This window comes from Dendrobates tinctorius, unplaced genomic scaffold (genome assembly GCF_039654945.1).
Source record: "Dendrobates tinctorius isolate UK_male_01 unplaced genomic scaffold, ASM3965494v1 ptg000351l, whole genome shotgun sequence".
NCBI classification, from domain to species: Eukaryota; Metazoa; Chordata; class Amphibia; order Anura; family Dendrobatidae; genus Dendrobates; species Dendrobates tinctorius.
The window spans coordinates 1,801,271-1,821,176 of record NW_027362017.1 but is presented as its reverse complement, the minus strand read 5'-3'; the positions used below and the strand labels follow the sequence as shown (position 1 = coordinate 1,821,176).

General features: G+C 41.3%; 1 protein-coding gene across 1 annotated transcript; it reads right to left on the bottom strand.

The window, feature by feature from the left end:
* Nucleotides 1–354: 354 nt before the first annotated feature.
* On the bottom strand, nt 355–17,822 carry LOC141075416 (phospholipid phosphatase 3-like). Its single transcript, XM_073562449.1, has 6 exons — nt 17,610–17,822; nt 15,651–15,808; nt 13,718–13,992; nt 11,179–11,236; nt 7,123–7,299; nt 355–2,809 (listed from the first exon to the last, which is right to left on the bottom strand). Exons 1-6 carry the CDS (start codon nt 17,767–17,769, stop codon nt 2,714–2,716), a joined length of 924 nt encoding a protein of 307 aa, XP_073418550.1. The 5' UTR covers nt 17,770–17,822; the 3' UTR covers nt 355–2,713.
* Nucleotides 17,823–19,906: the final 2,084 nt, after the last annotated feature.

Genomic DNA, 19,906 nt, shown 5'->3' with positions numbered 1-19,906 from the left:
CCTGCACTGGGATCAGAACCTTTAACCCCAGAAATGCCAGTCATCAGCACTGGTTCCAAACATTAACCCCACGTATGCAAGTCAAACCCGCACTGAGATCATGACAGCAAAAAGGTGAAAGTCTCAAAACGTAAAAACTTCAAAAGCAACTGAAGCGTGAAAGCCAAATTCACAGTAAAGTCCTCGGCTACCTTCCTGCATGTTCACACCTGTTCTGCGCTGATGTGAGTGGGAAGCTATGCACATACAGAATGAGACACAGGCAAATATGGAGGCCCCACACATGACCCCCTCCCACCATCCCATGCATTTACATCCCCTCCGGGCATTTACACAAGGCTGAGTCATGGCAGCAATGATTAATATACATACTTTAATACAGGAACAGAAAATCTCTCTATATATAAATGTAATCAAGTGTTTCTCAATGATCCCAATCGTCCAGCGGTTGAAGAAAAGTTCATAACAGGTCGTAACATAGCGGCATTCAAGGGTTGGGTTGTAGACACCAATTATATGTTTTTCACTTAGTTCTCTCATTCAGTAGCTTGAATTTTTGAATAATTCTGCTAGTGGTCATTGACTTTTCTTATGTAGTCCATTTCATGAGACGAGTCACTTGCTACTGATCTTTTGACTTTGGATGTTGGAACACAATATGTAAGGTATTACGTTTCCAGCTTAGCATACAATGTGCAATTCATTTTTTCAAAAAGGCTTTGACCTGCAAGACTAATGTCTCTTTATAGGAAAATGTCTTCCTTTACACAAGTAACTTGCTCCTGATCTTTTGGCTTTGGAGGTTTTGGAACATAATATGTACGATATTTCTTCTTTAATGTAGCCTGCAATATACAATACAAATCTTTCAAAAACGTTTTGCCTTGCATGTTTAGCTTCTCTTTATGTGAAAATCTCTTCCATTACACGAGTCACTTGCTCCTCACCTTTTGGCTTCGGATGTTATGGAACACAATATGTAAGATAATACATCTTCAGCTTCGTCTACAATGTACAATACATTCTATTCCAAACGATCTTCTCTACAAGACTAACTTTTCTTTATGTGATAATCTCTTCCATTACACAAGTCACTTGCTCCTGCTCTTTTGACTTTGGATGTTTTGGAACATAAAATGTAAGGTATTACATCTTCAGTACACCACATTCATTACAAAAGCTCAGCCCTGCAAAATTAATTTCTATTTAAGCAGAATTCTCTTCCACAACACGAGCCACTCGCTCCAGATCTTTTGATACTGAACATTCTGTGGCACATTATGTTGGGCATTATATTCTACTTGGAAATTATCTCTAGTTTATTGCATAACTTATAATAAAATTGTGACTTTCCGGAAGATAGTCTCATAATAGCTGCTGATCTTTTGAAGCCCAATATGGAAAAGACAAAATATTGTGTCACATCTATAAAGTGTCTTCGGTTTAGTTCCATAATTGCACATCAATTTCCTTTTTTACAAGTCCCTTTGTGGCACAGGCACTAGCTTCTGATCATTTGGTGCACAATAAGCAAAAGATTACTATACTACATCATTTCTATAAAGGATCTATAGCTTCGTACACTATCTGTTTTCTTAAAAGGTTAGCTACAGAAAACCATCTACTCTTTACGGGAAGATCTTTCCTATGACACAAGTCACTTGCTTCTGATCTTTTGATCTAAAATTTTTTTTTGTAAAGTATTAGGTAAGAATTGAAAGATGGCTTTAACTTAACACAAAAGTTCCAATAATATTCCTCTGTCCTGAGAGACCAAATTTCCTTTATGGAAGATTTTGTCATGACATGGGGCACTAACTACTGATCTTTTTGAGCACTGTGTGTAAGAGACCAATGTAATATATATACTGTGTGTGTGTATATATATTTATATACACACATTTGTTTTTATTTTTTTTAGGATGACGTGTCACATTTATTTTTACTGATATCTTTCCCAAAACAAAAGGCACTAGCTACTGATCTTTAGTAGTAATTATGTAAAAATTTGAGCTAACATGTCAAACCGATAAAATATTTTGTAAAGGGCGGCATCTTGTAGCAGTATTTCTCCCATAACTTTGGGGCACTGGCTCCTGACTTTTTATTAGCTCATAAAAATTTTTTACTCATCATACCTAAAGCCAACCTATGAAATGACTCCTATAAGAATTTCACCATAGTTTAGTGGTGTTTTAGACCATCAATCCTACTTGTCGCCAGCCCTACTGGTAACAGGGAAATAGAATTCTATAGTAAGAGAAGTTGATTTTTCATAGTTTTCATAGCAAATTCACTGATAATTCGATACGTCCAATAGTCCAGCATTTAAGTGCAAAAAAACAGATTCTAATGTAGAATCAATGTGTATTTAAAAAATGTCATCCCAATATATAGGCGAAACAGTCTTTGGTTTAGAAGTAGGTAGCATGGTTGTTTTCTAGAATTGTACGTCATTCCATGAATCTAGAATATGTTATAATCCAGTATAATCCAGAATATGTTATGATCCTATTTCCACCTTTCTCCAGACATCTGGAGTTTCTTGGTCACCTTCCTACTGACACTCCAGACATTTCGCTCCACAGATCCCGCAGTTTTATAGGATTGCGGGCACAGTCCAGTCCTCTGGAGCTTTCTCCTTTACACATCCCACGGGGACGTCTCCCTGTCATGTGCATGGTCTCAATGTATCTGGCAATGATCTTGACACCTAGCAGTTGGTGAACGTCTCGGGGCTCTCGGGTCTTAGAGGGATGGACACCGGCTGTATGCTTTTCGTTCTAAATAAGTCGGAAATGTAGAAGGCCTGAAAGACATAGAAAATGTCAGAAAGTTATTACATTATTACACCACAGATTAAAGGAGCAGATTATAAGAGTACAACCTGAAGGGGCGGAGCAGGACTCTTATGTTTGGTGTCAATGTGTCATGCTCCTCCAACTGGGCACCAGACACAATAATGTCTACATTTCATTATGGAGGGCTTCTTTCATTAGGCATCACAAAATACTAAGAAAATGATATGTATATACTGCCCTGTATAATCTGCTTGTGGGGCAGGAGCGGTGGCCAGGGCCGGTCTGTGACTGTCCTTTGTGTAAAGTGAAGCAGGATAAACAGATGTTTCCTGCCCTCTCCGCTCCCCTCCCCCTACTCACAGCGGCCGCAGCACAGGGATATCACCTATTCTTCATTTATACAAGACTTCCCATTCCCACTGTCCCAAAAATACTCCGCACAAAGGGTCAGGCGGAGGACAGTGTGTATGTATATTTATGTATATATATATATATATATATATACAGTGGGGAAAAAAAGTATTTAGTCAGTCAGCAATAGTGCAAGTTCCACCACTTAAAAAGATGAGAGGCGTCTGTAATTTACATCATAGGTAGACCTCAACTATGGGAGACAAACTGAGAAAAAAAAATCCAGAAAATCACATTGTCTGTTTTTTTTTCATTTTATTTGCATATTATGGTGGAAAATAAGTATTTGGTCAGAAACAAGCAATCAAGATTTCTGGCTCTCACAGACCTGTAACTTCTTCTTTAAGAGTCTCCTCTTTCCTCCACTCATTACCTGTAGTAATGGCACCTGTTTAAACTTGTTATCAGTATAAAAAGACACCTGTGCACACCCTCAAACAGTCTGACTCCAAACTCCACTATGGTGAAGACCAAAGAGCTGTCAAAGGACACCAGAAACAAAATTGTAGCCCTGCACCAGGCTGGGAAGACTGAATCTGCAATAGCCAACCAGCTTGGAGTGAAGAAATCAACTGTGGGAGCAATAATTAGAAAATGGAAGACATACAAGACCACTGATAATCTCCCTCGATCTGGTGCTCCACGCAAAATCCCACCCCGTGGGGTCAGAATGATCACAAGAACGGTGAGCAAAAATCCCAGAACCACGCGGGGGGACCTAGTGAATGAACTGCAGAGAGCTGGGACCAATGTAACAAGGCCTACCATAAGTAACACACTATGCCACCATGGACTCAGATCCTGCAGTGCCAGACGTGTCCCACTGCTTAAGCCTGTACATGTCCGGGCCCGTCTGAAGTTTGCTAGAGAGCATTTGGATGATCCAGAGGAGTTTTGGGAGAATGTCCTATGGTCTGATGAAACCAAACTGGAACTGTTTGGTAGAAACACAACTTGTTGTGTTTGGAGGAAAAAGAATACTGAGTTGCATCCATCAAACACCATACCTACTGTAAAGCATGGTGGTGGAAACATCATGCTTTGGGGCTGTTTCTCTGCAAAGGGGCCAGGACGACTGATCCGAGTACATGAAAGAATGAATGGGGCCATGTATCGTGAGATTTTGAGTGCAAACCTCCTTCCATCAGCAAGGGCATTGAAGATGAAACGTGGCTGGGTCTTTCAACATGACAATGATCCAAAGCACACCGCCAGGGCAACGAAGGAGTGGCTTCGTAAGAAGCATTTCAAGGTCCTGGAGTGGCCTAGCCAGTCTCCAGATCTCAACCCTATAGAAAACCTTTGGAGGGAGTTGAAAGTCTGTGTTGCCAAGCGAAAAGCCAAAAACATCACTGCTCTAGAGGAGATCTGCATGGAGGAATGGGCCAACATACCAACAACAGTGTGTGGCAACCTTGTGAAGACTTACAGAAAACGTTTGACCTCTGTCATTGCCAACAAAGGATATATCACAAAGTATTGAGATGAAATTTTGTTTCTGACCAAATACTTATTTTCCACCATAATATGCAAATAAAATGAAAAAAAAACAGACAATGTGATTTTCTGGATTTTTTTTTCTCAGTTTGTCTCCCATAGTTGAGGTCTACCTATGATGTAAATTACAGACGCCTCTCATCTTTTTAAGTGGTGGAACTTGCACTATTGCTGACTGACTAAATACTTTTTTTCCCCACTGTATATATATATGTGTGTATAACTGTGCTTATGTCTGACCGAAGCTACAGGTTCACCCCCGTTGGCTTTTTACCTAGTTTGTTACATTACAATCCGTGCTTAAATATTTTTGTCATTCCATTTGCATGTGATGCATCAGCAGTCGGTGAAGTGAGAAAAATATAATCATAAAATACATTTACAGTATGGACTCAAATAACAAAAAATTGCCATGTGCATATGTATTCACCCCTTTTGCTATGAAGCCCTTAAAAACTTCTGGTGTGAGCAATTGGCGTATTTTTCTTATTATAAGTCAGTTTTTTTTCCCCAAATTTTTTTTTTTTTGGGGGGGGAATGGGGTGCATCTTATAATCCAAATGTAGCTGACCAGGGGGCATTACTGCGATGGAGCAGTGTCCCAGGAGGCAGAGGTGGTGCTAGAGGAAGCTGGCGGCAGGAGTTGGGCGATGCTGCGGGCCCCGGGTTGGGAGAAGAGGGTGTTTGGCGGTAAGAGGCTGCATGGGTTCCATGCTTTCAGAAAATGTCGGGAGTGCCTGCACTTCACATCCTTTTCATTGCGGTGCACAGGGACAAAGTTGTTGTGAAGTCTAAGTCAGGGTTAGGTTATAACAAATATCCCAATCTCTGATGATCGCACGGAGCACCATCAAATCCATCATCAACAAATGGAAAGAACATGGTACCACAACAAACCTGCCAAGAGAGGACCACGCACCAAAACTCTCAGCCGGGGAAAGGAGAGCATTAATCAGAGAGACAGCACAGAGACCAAAAGGTAACCCAGAAAGAGCTGCAGAGTTCCCAAGCAGAGATGGGAGTATCTGTCCATACGACCACAATAAGCCACACACGCCATAGAGGTGGCCTTTATGGAAGGCAGAAAAAAATCCTTTACTTACACACAAAAAATGTAGGACTCTATTTAAGTTTGCCAAAAGACATATGAGAGACTCCCCAAATGTATGGAGGAAGGTGCTATGATCAGATGAGACCAAAATTGAACTGTTTGGCCACCAAGGTAAACACTATCTCTGGCACCAAATCAACACAGCTCATCACCCCAAGATTACCATCCCTACAGTGAAAGATGGTGGTGGCAGCATCATGCTGTGGGGATGTTTATTGGAAGCAGGAAAAGGGGAAATGGTCCCAGTCGAGGGGAAGATGGATGGTGTGAAATACAAAGATATTCTTGAGCAAAACCTGTCTCAGGCTGTCAGTCGTTTGAGACTAGGGTGGAGGTTCACCTTCCAACAAGTCAATGACCCAAAGCATACTGCTAAAGCAACACTTGAGTGGTTTAAGGGGAAATGTGTAAATGTTTTGGCGTGGCCTAGTCAAAGCCCAGACCTTAATCCAATGGAAAATCTGTGGTCAGACGTAAAGATTGATACACACCAGAGGAAACCATCTAACTTGAAGGAGCTGGAACAGTTTTGCCTTGAGGAATGGGCAAAAATCTCAGTGGCAAGATGTGGAAAGCTCATAGAGACTTATCCAAAGCGACTTGGAGCTGTAATTGCTGCAAAAGGAGGCTCTACAAAGTACTGACTTTAGGGGGGTGAATAGTTATACACGCTAAAGTTTTCAGTTATTTTTGTCCTATGTATTTTTTGCCTCACAATAGAAAGAAAACCAAATGTTCACAGTTGAAGGCATGTCCTTTACATGAACTAGCGTCTCTGCAAGAGATGGTGACATGCTGATGTCCTAAAAGACGCGCCGCATCTCAGTGTCCGCGAGTGATCCGCAGGTGCACATGCATGCACAATAGACATGGAATTTCTAGAAATCCCATCCACTATGATGCAACATCTGGCCGATGCATGTTTGATGGTGCAGCAGCATCAAACCCGCAGCAATTCCTGATCGTGGGCACGTACCCTCATTGGAGAAGTGAAAAACATTCTTAACCCTTCTTTGCCCTCAACCCAGTTATGGTTTGGCCTTGGTCTGAGTAAATTGACTCTGGCTGGGAGTAATGTGCTGCAATTGCATACACGACTGTATGTGCAGACAGGCCCTGGATCCAGTGGTCAGTTGGCAGCAGGCGGGCATTGTGCTGACCGCGTCAGAGGAGGAAGGCTGCATGGCAGCAGTCACAAGGCCAATCAGATCTTCCTAAATTTGGAAAAGCCATAACTCTCGACAGCCATTAATTTAACTAATGGTTATTGATCACACTGTTAATTAAATATTGTGTACTTACCACCCAGTAAGCGACCAGCGCCCCCTGTAAGAACCCAGCAGCTACATCAGATGGGTGGTGTCTGTAGTCCGATATCCGAGTGAATCCTGTATACAAGGCCACAAGAATCAAGACGAACTGAACGAGAGGTCGCAGGAGCCGGGCGCCTCGCCAAGTGAATCGCACCTGCAGGTAAAACTGGGGAGAGATAAAGAGCATGTCAGGGGCTTCCTACTATGCAAAAACTCATATTCACAAACTAGATAAGAGTAGAGATCGGTTACAAAGACAGTCTATGACTCTGGAGGACACGGCTTTTCCATGTCTTCTATACAACACATTGATTTCAAAGAGAACTATGTAATGCTTCATTTCACCAGTGGGGGCACTGCAGAGAAAATGACCACTTATTGCCTTATTGTAGCCGATCGTTGAAGATCCCAGCAGGGGAACACTGTTCCAAAGCTATTTTTTATAGATCCAATGAATGAATAGGGATTGTCCATGGTAGACAACATCCTTAAAAGTCATCCAGGGGTTAGATGGTGACCAGAAATGAGCAAACAGATGTGAAGTAACTCGAATTTGATCTGAATATCACATTTATTTATGATTTAATTGATCCTATTTGTTTTAGGACCAGGAAGAGGTTCAAATGTATATTCTCACCTTGCCCTAACCATAGACTGTCCCGCCAAGCTGCTCCCCGCCAGGTCCTCAGCAATATTAGCGCCCTGTAGTCTGGTCTTCCGTCTTAATTGTACTCTTAGGCCTCATTCACACATCAATATTTTTGCATCCATGTTTGCATGTGAAAGCCATGAGTGAAACTTACAGAGAAAAACTATAATTGAAAGATTGACATCTGTTCTGTGTTTTGGAGACATTCCTGATTTTGGCATAGAAACACTTATGAAAAATTGATGCAAAAATACTGATGTGTGAATGAGACCTTAGGCGTGGTTCACTAGACTTTTCATGCAATATCATGATCTCTCAGAACGCTACATATCATGACATTGATTGAGGCCTAGTCCTCGAATGAGGCCTATGAGGCCTAGTCATTGAGTTAGGCCTAGTCACTAAGTGAGACCTAGTCATTATGAAGTTGGTCATTGACTAGGCCTCACACAATATTATGATCTGTATCACTCCATGTTGACTAGTTATTGATCCACGATCTAGTGAACACAGAAAGCACCAAAGAACACTGTGAAGACGGAAGGCTGAAACAGAGGGAGCAAGCTGCGAAAAGATCAAGGTAGGGAGCTTCATGGTGGAACAGGTGAGGGTGAAGCTATGACAACATATGATACCTAAGGAACGCTGGAGCTTTGAAGAACCTGTGGAGACAGAAGAGCAAACAAGAGGGAGCTAGCTGAGTGAAGGATTGGACGTGGAGCTATGTGGACAAACAGGTAAGGTTGACATCATGATCATACGTAAGATCTAGTGAGCATTGGAGCTGTCAAAGAGCCCTGTGAATACTGAAAAGCAAACCAGTTGAACAGAGGACCAGGTGACAGTGCATGAGGCCTTGTGTCTCTGGAGGCGCTGTAGAACATGGTGAGAAAAAGAAGACTGGACCAGAGGGAGCTAGCTTTGTGGAGGATTAGGGAGGCAGTTGCACAAAAGGACAGTAGATGGTAATAGGATGAAAAGATCTGAGGCCAAAGGGTACTGTGAAGATGAAAGACTGGACCAGAGGGAGCTAGCTGTGTAGCAGGTCTAGTGAGTTTAACATCATGACTGTCTGTGGGGTCTTGTAAGCGCTGAAGTTGCTGAAGAACTCTGTGAGGAAAGAAGACCAGAAGGAGCTAGCTATGCAGAGGATTGAGTGGTGGGCTTCATGGAAAGACAGTTGCGTGCGATATCATGACGCATGAGACCTGCTGATCACCAGAGAACACTATAAAGACAGAAGACTGGACCATTGGGAGCTAGCTGTGCAGGTCAAGGTGGAGAGTTGCGCAGAGGAATAGATGAGAGCGACGTTACCCCAATGTTTGAGACGTAGTGATCACTGGGCCATCAAAGAAAATCAAAGAACACTGTGAAGACAGGAGACTGGACCAGAGTGAGCTAGCTGAGTGTGGGATCAGGTGGGTAGCTCCGTGGAGGAGCAGGTGAAGAAAAGATCATGATGTTCCGTGAGGTCTAGTTTTGCACTGGATCCGTCAAAGAGCACCTTGAAAATTGAAGAGTGCACCAAAGTGATCTAGCTGCGCAGAGGAGCCAGTGACTCCCCATGAGGTGTTATGAGCACTGGACGTGCTATAGAACACTGTGAAGAAAGAAGACCAGACCAGAGGGAGCTTGCTGCGTGGAGGATTATGGAGGGAGCTGCATGGAAGGCAGGTGAGGGCGATAGAATGACAAGCTGTGATGGCTAGTGAGCACTGGAGCTGCCAAAGGCTACTGTGACGATGGAAGACTGGACCAGAGAGAGATAGTTGTGTGGAAGGGCAACATCATTACAGCCTGTGGAGCCTTGTGAACATTGGAGTTGCCGAAGAACACTGTGAAGAAAGAAGACAGGACAATAAGGAGCTAGCTGTGCAGAGGACTGGTGAGTGCCACATCGTGATGACTTGTCAGACCTAGTGATCACCACATGGAATGAAGACAGAAGATCAGACCAGAGAGAGCTAGCTGTGCAGAGGATTGGTGTTTTCCACATTGTGATGGTCAGACATATTGATCACCAGACGGAATGAAGACAGAAGATTGGACCAGAGAAAGCTAGCTGTGCAGAGGATTGGTGAGTGTGTAAGGGGGTGGTGTGGCCATTGCTTCAAGTGCCACATTGTGATGGTCAGACTTAGTGATCACCAGATGGAATGTAGACAGAAGATTGGACCAGAGAGAGCTAGCTGTGCAGAGGATTGGTGAGTGCCACATCGTGATGGTCAAACCTAGTGATCACCTGACAGAATGTAGACAGAAGACCAAGCCAGAAAGAGCTAGCTGTGCAGAGGTTTGGGCGGGAAGGTGCACGAAAGGACAAGTGAGTGGGACATCATCATGACGCGTGAGGCTGAAGGACCACCAGAGCTGCCGAAGAACATTATGGAGATGGCAGACTGGACCAGAAGGAGGTAGCTTCACTTGGAGGATTGGGTGAAGGCCAGAGCAAAGTAAGGATATATTATATTCTAGACTATTATTCTACAGTTTCTGGAGAGGAATTAGAACACAATATCACAAATTTTATTTACATCAGCTAAATCTGATGCTACATGAATATCTTGGCCAAATTGGAGCGAAATGTTGATTTGTCATTTCAGCAGATTCACTCATCCCTGCTGGTGACCTCTATAAGAACGACATGATATACGGTATATACAGCACAGATGATGTCAGCAGGACTCATGTATGTTATAGGCTATGTGTACAGAACATCATGGAGACCTCTTACACAATCTGCCTGAATCACTGTCACCGGTTGGTCACCCGCTGACTGGTCACCGGCCCCTATGTCATGTGTCACACGTCTTACACTGCAATATATATTGCTGAGTCATATCAGAGGCGTCCTATGAAGATCGTGAGAAGGAGGTCACATTTTTAATTTTTTGATTTACATTTTTTTAATTATTTGTGTCTTGGAGCCGTCCAGTCTACACCGGGGAAGAATCACATCATCGCCTACCGGGAATTAGCGGAATTAATCTCATGTTATCCCGAGAAGACAACATGGAGTCTGAGAACTTGGACGACACAAGATCCCTGAGACTATAAACCCTGCAAAGGTAGATAAAAGATAATAGATAGATTGATAGATGTTCCATAGAAAGAAAGAAAAAGAAAGAGCCTCGGTCTTCAGCTCTGCTATATCTGTGCACTCTATTCTCCCCAGTGTCACATACGTTGGAGTTTTCTTCCGTTACCAGGACTCGTGCAGATGATTGCTAGCTCGAAATATAAACCCACAAAACCACCGTCCTCACATAGACGAGGGCTGAGTAACGTCACGATCCGCTGTATAGCCCGCTTCCTCCTTCATGCAGCCGCCATCCGAGCAGACTCAGCCCATAGACTCTACACATACACGTGCTGTATACGGCGTATACTCACCGAGAGGTATAACATGGAGTACAACGCAAAGGACGCGTGACCGGAATAGAACGATTTCCTGAAATACAAAAGGAATGGATTGTTAATAATCGCACACGTAGAAAGCAAAGCAATAATAATGAGAGGTGATAAGGCTCAACGTCTAACTGTACTTTATATAGAAAGATAGATAATAGATGGATTATAGATGGATAATAGATAGATAGATAATAGATATAGAGATAATAGATAGATAGATAATAGATAGATAGATAGATAGATAATAGATATAGAGATAATAGATAGATAATAGATAGATATATAATAGATATAGAGATAATAGATAGATAATAGATATAGAGATAATAGATAGATAATAGATAGATAATAGATAGAGAGATAATAGATAGATAGATGATTGATAGATAGATAGATAGATGATATATAGATAGATAAATGATAGATATAGAGATAATAGATAGATAAATAGATGATAGATAGATAGATAGATAATAGATAGATAAATAGATAATAGATAGAGATAGATAGATAATAGATAGATAAATAGATAATAGATAGAGAGATAGATAGATAGATAGATAGATAGATGATAGATAGATAGATAGATAATAGATAGATAGATAATAGATCTTTTATTATTATTATTATACTTCAGGAAAGTCAATAACGTTTTGTTCCCGGAGAGCCCAGGACGTTCCTTTTCCCACCGTGGTTGTCAGATTCTCCATGATGGTCTTTACCCCCAGAGATCTGACCCTTTAACCCTTGCCTTTCTAGATCTCTCAGGCTCAGTGTACTCTGGTACCTCCACCAGTCTGTAATCTCTGTACATTAGTCTGACCAGCAAAACTGGCAGAACCATGGTTAACCCTTAGCAATCCAGGGGAAAAGGAAGCTCCTAACACTGCGTGATTCAGTCAGGCCTACTAGCTGCTGCTGATGGTTCCCTCATTTCCCGCATTGCCTCTGGTGATGCATCGCTTGCCTACATAGAAGGTTTTTTCCCGGAATACAATCAATCTCTATAACTTTTCTATAATCCTCCTTTCCCCTTTTCTTACGCTTCCTTCAATTTGGAGAACATCTTAAACAAAGACTCGTTTGTCTTTAAGAACAGGATGATTATGACAGCGGCAATTACTGCATGTAATGAGCACCATGCGGGAAGGTCAACAAACCCCCCATACAATGGACTGCTTCAATCTAAAAAATGTGCGAATTTTTGCAATAACTGGTCATAAACATTATCGATCATTTATACTTTATTTTCATGTTTAGATATGATACTAAAGTATTTTTACTGCTGTTACTGCAAAGAACCCTAACATAGAAAGGACAGAATTAATTTACAATATGGCAGAAATATCGCATGCTTCTAGTGCTGCATATTATACACTCAGCAACATGTTTTTATAGATGTCAAGGTGGATTACCCTTCTATAAAACTAATTTACTACTTTTATTGCTAAGAACACTCTCTATCCCTAGCAAAGAGTCAATGACCAGGGCAGATTCCATTTGTTCAGGGAAGTAAATTGAATAGATCTTAAATTTTAGCATAATCTGTATATTACAGCTTTTACTGTGAAGAACCCTTTCAGTTGTCATTAACAAATCAATTAGGGCGGCTTCTTTATAGATCATAAACTTTTATAGATTTTATGGGTTTTTTTTTCACAAAATGATAATCTATATTTACTGCACTGACTGTAAAGAATCTTAATACAAAGAAGCAATTATTCAGCAGATTCTGTTTGTTTATTGGAGTAAATTCAATATATTGATACAAAGATCTGAAATTATAGTATAACCTATATTTACGGCTTTTACTGTGAGGAACCCTTTCAGCTGTTATTAAACTCATCACAAGGACAGCTGCTCCTTAGATATAACTGTACATGCAATAGGTTCCTAGTCTTACAACTGCCACACTGTACATAGGAAACTTTGCTACATGCTCTAGTGTTTTCATAACCTGTATTTACTGCTTTTACCGAAAAGAATCTTAATATTATTTGCAGCAAATTCATTATAATGACACATTTCCTATTAATAAAAATCCACATATAACATATTGACGTCTTTCTACAGGTACCCAGATGTTTTCCTTTTACAATCATTATATTTACTACTTTTAGCATAAAGAACCCATTGCTAGAAATATTTATCTTTTGACGACAACATTAATGCAATATGTCGAGCCAACATTATGTCTATACATGGAAAAAAAAAAGTTCTGTAAACGCGGTAATCATGAATCTCTACATCTTTTACATCTTTTAGTATAAAGAATCCTTTCTAGAATTTAAAGCGAAAGTATTGTACCATTGGAAAAACATGTTTTCAGCCAGTAAATCCATCTTATAGTATGACTCAATTTTTTTTTTTTACTATAAGGGGAATTTTTGTTGGTACATCCTCTGAAATTACCCAACCTCATCCCCCTGGGCTCTTTTTTTCATAGTGACAAACACTTTACTGATTATGAAAGGGGAAACTCTTGACCTTTGGGCTTTCAGCCAAAAACCTTGTGTCTCACCTGGCCTCCGTCACGGCACTAAGGTTCCCCGTACATATGTAGTCCTCCACATACGTCCCAGTAGTACAGTTCAGGCCTTTTGGCTTACACACAGAGAGGAAGTTAGGCCTCAGGCGACCTGTGCTCAGTTTGGCGGCATTAGTCAGCGACTGTCCAAGAGCAGAGCCAAATAGGAAGGGAAGCACCTGGCGGTAAATGCTGGACAGGTAGCCTGCCCTGGGACAGGAATCTGATCTGTTCTGTCTGCTGACCCGGTGGCATTCTCCAAGTACAATCTGCGAGAAAGGAAAAACATCATGAGGGTCAATGCCGACAGCTGCTCCAAACAAGGGCCATGGACAGATGTAGCAGAGCCGAGGTTGTTAGGAAACTCCCCGGGGGCTCTATATTTTGTGCTTCATGATATTTATGCATAATTTATAGGGGAAACTCTGTTTTTAGTCAATCAATATGGACACAATCATAGGTCCCCAAGACTTGTCACTAAGAGTTCCTAGTGAGACCATAGGAAAACTCTACCTAGTCGTCCCATCCCACTACATAAAAAGGTAGAGGAGCCAGTCAGGAATCTGAAAAAGTATGTTATGAAACGCATGATGACGTCTTCATGGTGTGAGGACAATAGTGTGGACTTCATGGTATGAAGACGATTGTGAGGACTTCATGGTGTGAGGACTATGGTGAGAACTTCATGGTATGAAGACAACTGTGAGGACTTCATGGTGTGAGGACAATTGTGAGGACTATAGTGAGGACTTCATGGTGTAAGGACTATAGTGAGAACTTCATTGTATGAAGACAATTGTGAAGACTTCATGGTGTGATAACAATGGTGAGGACTTCATTGTATGAAGACAAAAATGAGTTATTCCTGGTATGAGGGCTATAGTGAGGACTTTATGGAGTGAGGACTATTAGTGAGCACTTTGTGGTATAAGGACAATATTGAGCACTTTCTAGTGTGAGGACTATGGTGTCCTTTATGGTGTGAGGACTATCATGAGCACTTCATAGTGTGAGAACTATAGTGAGAACTTTATGGGTTGATGACAATAGTGAGAAGTTCATGGTATGAAAACTATAGTGAGCAATTCACAGTGTGTGGACCAAAGTCAGGATTTATGGTGTGAGGTCTGTGGTGAGGATTTTATGGAGTGAAGACTAGAGTGAAGACTTTATAGAGTGAGGACTTTATAGAGTGAGGAATATGGTGAGGACATTATGGCATAAGGACTATGGTGAAGAATTCATGGGGTGAGGGCTATGGTGAGGATTTTATGGTGTAAGGACTATAGTGAGCACTTCATGGTGTGAGGATAATAGTGAGTACTTTGTGGTGTGAGGACAATAGTAAGCACTTCATGGTGTGAGGATAATAGTGAGAAGTTGAACTTCATGGTATGAGGATTATAGTCAGGATTTTATGGTTTGAGGACAATAGTGAGAACTTCATGGTACGAGAACTATACTGAGGACATTATAGAGTGAGGACTCTAGTGAGGACTTTATGGCATAAGGACTATGGTGAAGATTTCATGGTGTGAGGTCTATGGTGGGGATATTATGGTGTGAGGACTATGGATAGGACGTCATGGCGTGAGGGCTATGGTGAAGACTTTATGATGTGAGAACTATGGTGAGGACTTTATGATGAGGTCCTTAGTGAGTTTTTATGGTGTAACACCTACGGTGAGGAATTTATGATGTAACGTCTATGGTCGTCTATGGTGAGGACTTTATGGTGTAAAGACAATAGTGAAGATTTAATTGTGATAGGGCTTTTGTGAGGACTTTATGGTGTGAGGCAGTTTAGGCAATAAGGATGTATATTTGTACACTCTTACACTCCATTTATTTGATAAGTAATTTATTAACCTCTTTTATAATACCTGCTCAAATATAACTGATGACACCAATATAGGATCAGACGTACCGTGACTACAGTGATGAGGATACCCAGGCTGATCAACATGGTGTCGCTCACAGTTTCCTCCCGGGTAGACGGGAACTGTATGCTGATATCGTCACAGAAAAATCCACGATAGACGGGAGGAACCAAACTCAGCTCACAGATCAAGAAGGGGATGGAGACTGTAAAAAGAAAGTCGCAATGTCAATTAATACTACCCTAATAACCCCAAGATGGATAGACAAACAAGAGTGTCGAGAGGATCAGGGCCATGCTAAAGACTGCATAACAATCTGGCTTGTACACGCCAGTATGTGCCAAGTCATGTTTGTAACCTTTTCCCCATTTGTCAAACTCCAATAAATCTCATGTGACCGTCTTGGTTATTTGACGTTCGCCGTTGACTTCTATTATTTATACAGGTCAAAGTCTCAGTGAGACTTAAACTATAAAACCAGGATGTGAAATGCTGATGTTCTTCTCACACCTTTGTTTCTCTATATGCATGTGCCGCATTGTGACTTTTGTCCCTATTTGTTATCAGTCAGATAGTTCTGCGGGGCTGAATTATCGGGGACCTCGTGGTATAACACGCCGGCCACCATGAGGTAATTTGTGGTTGAGGTTAATGGTGACCACAGTGTCATCTCATCAGCAGCTACTTTGGTTTCTTTGAAGTTCTAATTTTAGGTTGCTTTTGCTCTGACTGAGGTGATGTATGGGTCAAATGCCCACTTACTCTGCAACTTCCAAATATAGGACATCCATACCCCGACATATTATAGACAATACAAAGTTAAGTGGGTGTCTATCACCAGGAGGTAAAAAAAAACTTATAAAGAAGTGAAAGCATCAGCTGAGGCTTCATCTTCCTCTCCACCCCGGTGGAACCATCTCAAAGCTGTAGGACCAGTCAACAAGTAACACCAACCTTCTTCTCCTCCGAAGGCTGAAGGGGATGAATAAGTGTCATACTCACATCTTTTAAGATGGGTCACGATTAAGCATAACCAATGGAGAGGATAGTCTGAAATCTAAAAAATGATTATTAGTCGCCAACTCTTTAATGGTGAAAATATTGTCCTAACGGGCAAACATGTGGTTGGCTGACTGGACACATATCCTCTCCACGGCCAAGGAGCTGCTTAAAAGATATGATCAATGGTCAATCTCCAAGGAACCTTAGTTCACATATAAGATGAAATGTAGATAAAAATGTCATAATAAAAATAATATAAAAAAATTCAAAAAATATGAACCATTAAGAGATGTAGGAAATGATTTTACTCTGCTACATCTGAAATGTGTCTCAATCTATGTATGACTAGGCGACTAGCTCAAATGTTGCTCATAGGGTCAATGAAACTAATAAACAGAACAGAATAAAATCAGCCATAAAGTACAAAAATAGTAATAAAAAGGAATAAGAAAAAAGGAAACGCACTTAAAAATTCAGAAATTCGTTAAAAAGTTGCAGAAAATATAAGTTGAAGATCAGGAAAAGTGCAAGAAATGCAACTGAAAGTTCATGAAAGCATAAAAAAATGTAAGAAATGCAATTTAAAGTTTGGAAATTCAGGAAAAAGTGCAGGAAATACGCATTAAGGCTTAATAACTCATTAAAAAAATGCAAGAAATACAATATAATGTTTAGACATTTATAAAAAAATGTAAGAAATATAGTTTAAAAATTCAAAAAAAATGCTGGAAATTCAATATAAAGTTTAAAAATCCAAGAAAATATAGAGAAAATACTTATTAAGGCTTAGATATTAAGTTAAAAAATGTAGGAAATATAGTTTGAAGTTTAGAAATGCTGGGAAAAAAGCTTGCAAGAAATACAATCTCACGTTCAGTGTTTCCTTAAAAAAAAAGAGTTTGAAGTTAAGGAATTCATTAAAAAAAATGTGTCAATACAATTTCCAAATATTTCCTGGCTCTACAAAAGACTGATGTATGGCCCAATGATGGGCACATACTTACCCACACATAGGCACAGCAAATCCAGGAAGACCAGCGACCTTCTAGATCCTTTACTGACTTTGGCTTTGGGTTGACGGTGGACACAGTGCCCCCCAACTGTCACTTTGAGGACCCTGGGGTCTGGACACCAGTCCGGCGCTCCTCCGGGTGTCAGATGCATTGTACCAGCTAGATAATAGATGTTTGGCCGACTTGACCTCTTTTGTGAGTGTTCTTCTCTGATCAGAGAAGCTTCTGAGTTTCTCAGTAGAGAGCAGAGACAGTTAAAGCGAGAGGAAGAGAAGGAGGAGCTGGGAGGGTTGTATGTAGAGGGGAGAGACAGACATTGGAAAGAAAGAGAGGAAGAGAGATAACTGTTTAAGAAAAGGGAATAATGTAGCTAAAATCTGAGCCCGGAGAGGTCCACACCCTACAAGACATCTCTATGGGACCCTGCAATCTCCATATGTTCCTCAGATTGGACTTGAACCTAAGAATAGCTGAAGGGCGTGAAAAGTGTTGACAAGTGGGTACAAGAGTAGTGTTCACAGCAGTAATGCTGGTGAATGTACAGTGATTTAACCTTATCACATCACTACAACTATAAAGTGTAAGAACCCGTAAAAATTAGTCAAAAAAATTACTCAATATTGACTTTGCTAATCCCCGCAATTCACGATAACACCATAATCAAGTCTGATATATCTAATGACGCCCATAACAGATAACGCCCGCTTATATTGCCAATTGCAAGGATGGAAGGTATGGATAAAAGAGGTGACACTCGGGATTTGAAGGTAAAAGAGGTGATACCGGGGAGTTGGAAATAAACAAGGTGATACCAGGGAGGTGGAGATAAAAGAGGTGATACCAGGGAGGTGGATATAAAAGAGGTGATACCAGGAAGTTAGAGATAAAAGAGGTGATACCTGGAAGGTGGAGATAAAAGAGGTGATGCCAGGGAGGTGGAGATAAAGAAGGTGGTACCTGGGAGGTGGAGATAAAAGAGGTGATACCAGGGAGGTGGAGATAAAAGAGGTGATACCTGAGAGGTGGAGATAAAAGAGGTGATACCTGAGAGGTGGAGATAAAAGAGGTGATACCTGGGAGGTGGAGATAAAAGAGGTGATACCTGGGAGGTGGAGATAAAAGAGATGATACCAGGGAGGTGGAGATAAAGAAGGTGACACCTGAGAGGTGGATATAAAAGAGGTGATACATGGGAGGTGGATATAAAAGAGGTGATACCTGGGAGGTGGATATAAAAGAGGTGATACCTGGGAGGTGGATATAAAAGAGGTGATACCTGGGAGGTGGATATAAAAGAGGTGATACCAGGGAGGTGGATATAAAAGAGGTGATACATGGGAGGTGGAGATAAAAGAGGTGATACCTGGGAGGTGGATATAAAAGAGGTGATACCTGGGAGGTGGATATAAAAGAGGTGATACATGGGAGGTGGATATAAAAGAGGTGATACATGGGAGGTGGAGATAAAAGAGGTGATACCTGGGAGGTGGAGATAAAAGAGGTAATACCTGGGAGGTGGAGATAAAAGAGGTGATACCTGGGAGGTGGATATAAAAGAGGTGATACCAGGGAGGTGAAGATAAAAGAGGTGATACCAGGGAGGTGGAGATAAAGATGGTGGTACCTGGGAGGTGGATATAAAAGAGGTGATACCAGGGAGGTGGAGAAAAAGGTGATACCTGGGAGGTGGATATAAAAGAGGTGATACCTGGGAGGTGGATATAAAAGAGGTGATACCTGGGCGGTGGAGATAAAAGAGATGATACCTGGGAGGTGGATATAAAAGAGGTGATACCTGGGAGGTGGATATAAAAGAGGTGATACCTGGGAGGAGGATATAAAAGAGGTGATACCTGGGAGGTGGAGATAAAAGAGATGATACCTGGGAGGTGGATATAAAAGAGGTGATACCTGGGAGGTGGATATAAAAGAGGTGATACCTGGGAGTTGGAAATAAACAAAGTGATGCCCATGACAGATAACGCCCACTTATATTGCCAATTGCAAGGATGGAAGGTATGGATAAAAGAGGTGACACTCGGGATTTGAAGATAAAAGAGGTGATACCGGGGAGTTGGAAATAAACAAGGTGATACCAGGGAGGTGGAAAGAGGTGATACCTGAGAGGTGGATATAAAAGAGGTGATACCTGGGAGGTGGATATAAAAGAGGTGATACCTGGGAGGTGGAGATAAGCAAGTTGATCACTGGAAGGTGGAGGCAAAAGAGGTGATACCTGGGAGGAGGAGACAAAAGACGTGATACCTGGGAGTTGGAAATAAACAAGG

Excerpts from the sequence above, each read along its gene's own strand:
- LOC141075416 (XM_073562449.1), bottom strand. The coding sequence starts at position 17,769 with ATGCATCTGACACCCGGAGGAGCGCCGGACTGGTGTCCAGACCCCAGG. Across the intron at positions 7,300-11,178 it reads ACTCCATGTTATACCTCTCG|TTTTACCTGCAGGTGCGATT; the intron begins GTGAGTATACGC and ends ATCTCTCCCCAG. Across the intron at positions 2,810-7,122 it reads CGCTGGTCGCTTACTGGGTG|GCCTTCTACATTTCCGACTT; the intron begins GTAAGTACACAA and ends TATGTCTTTCAG.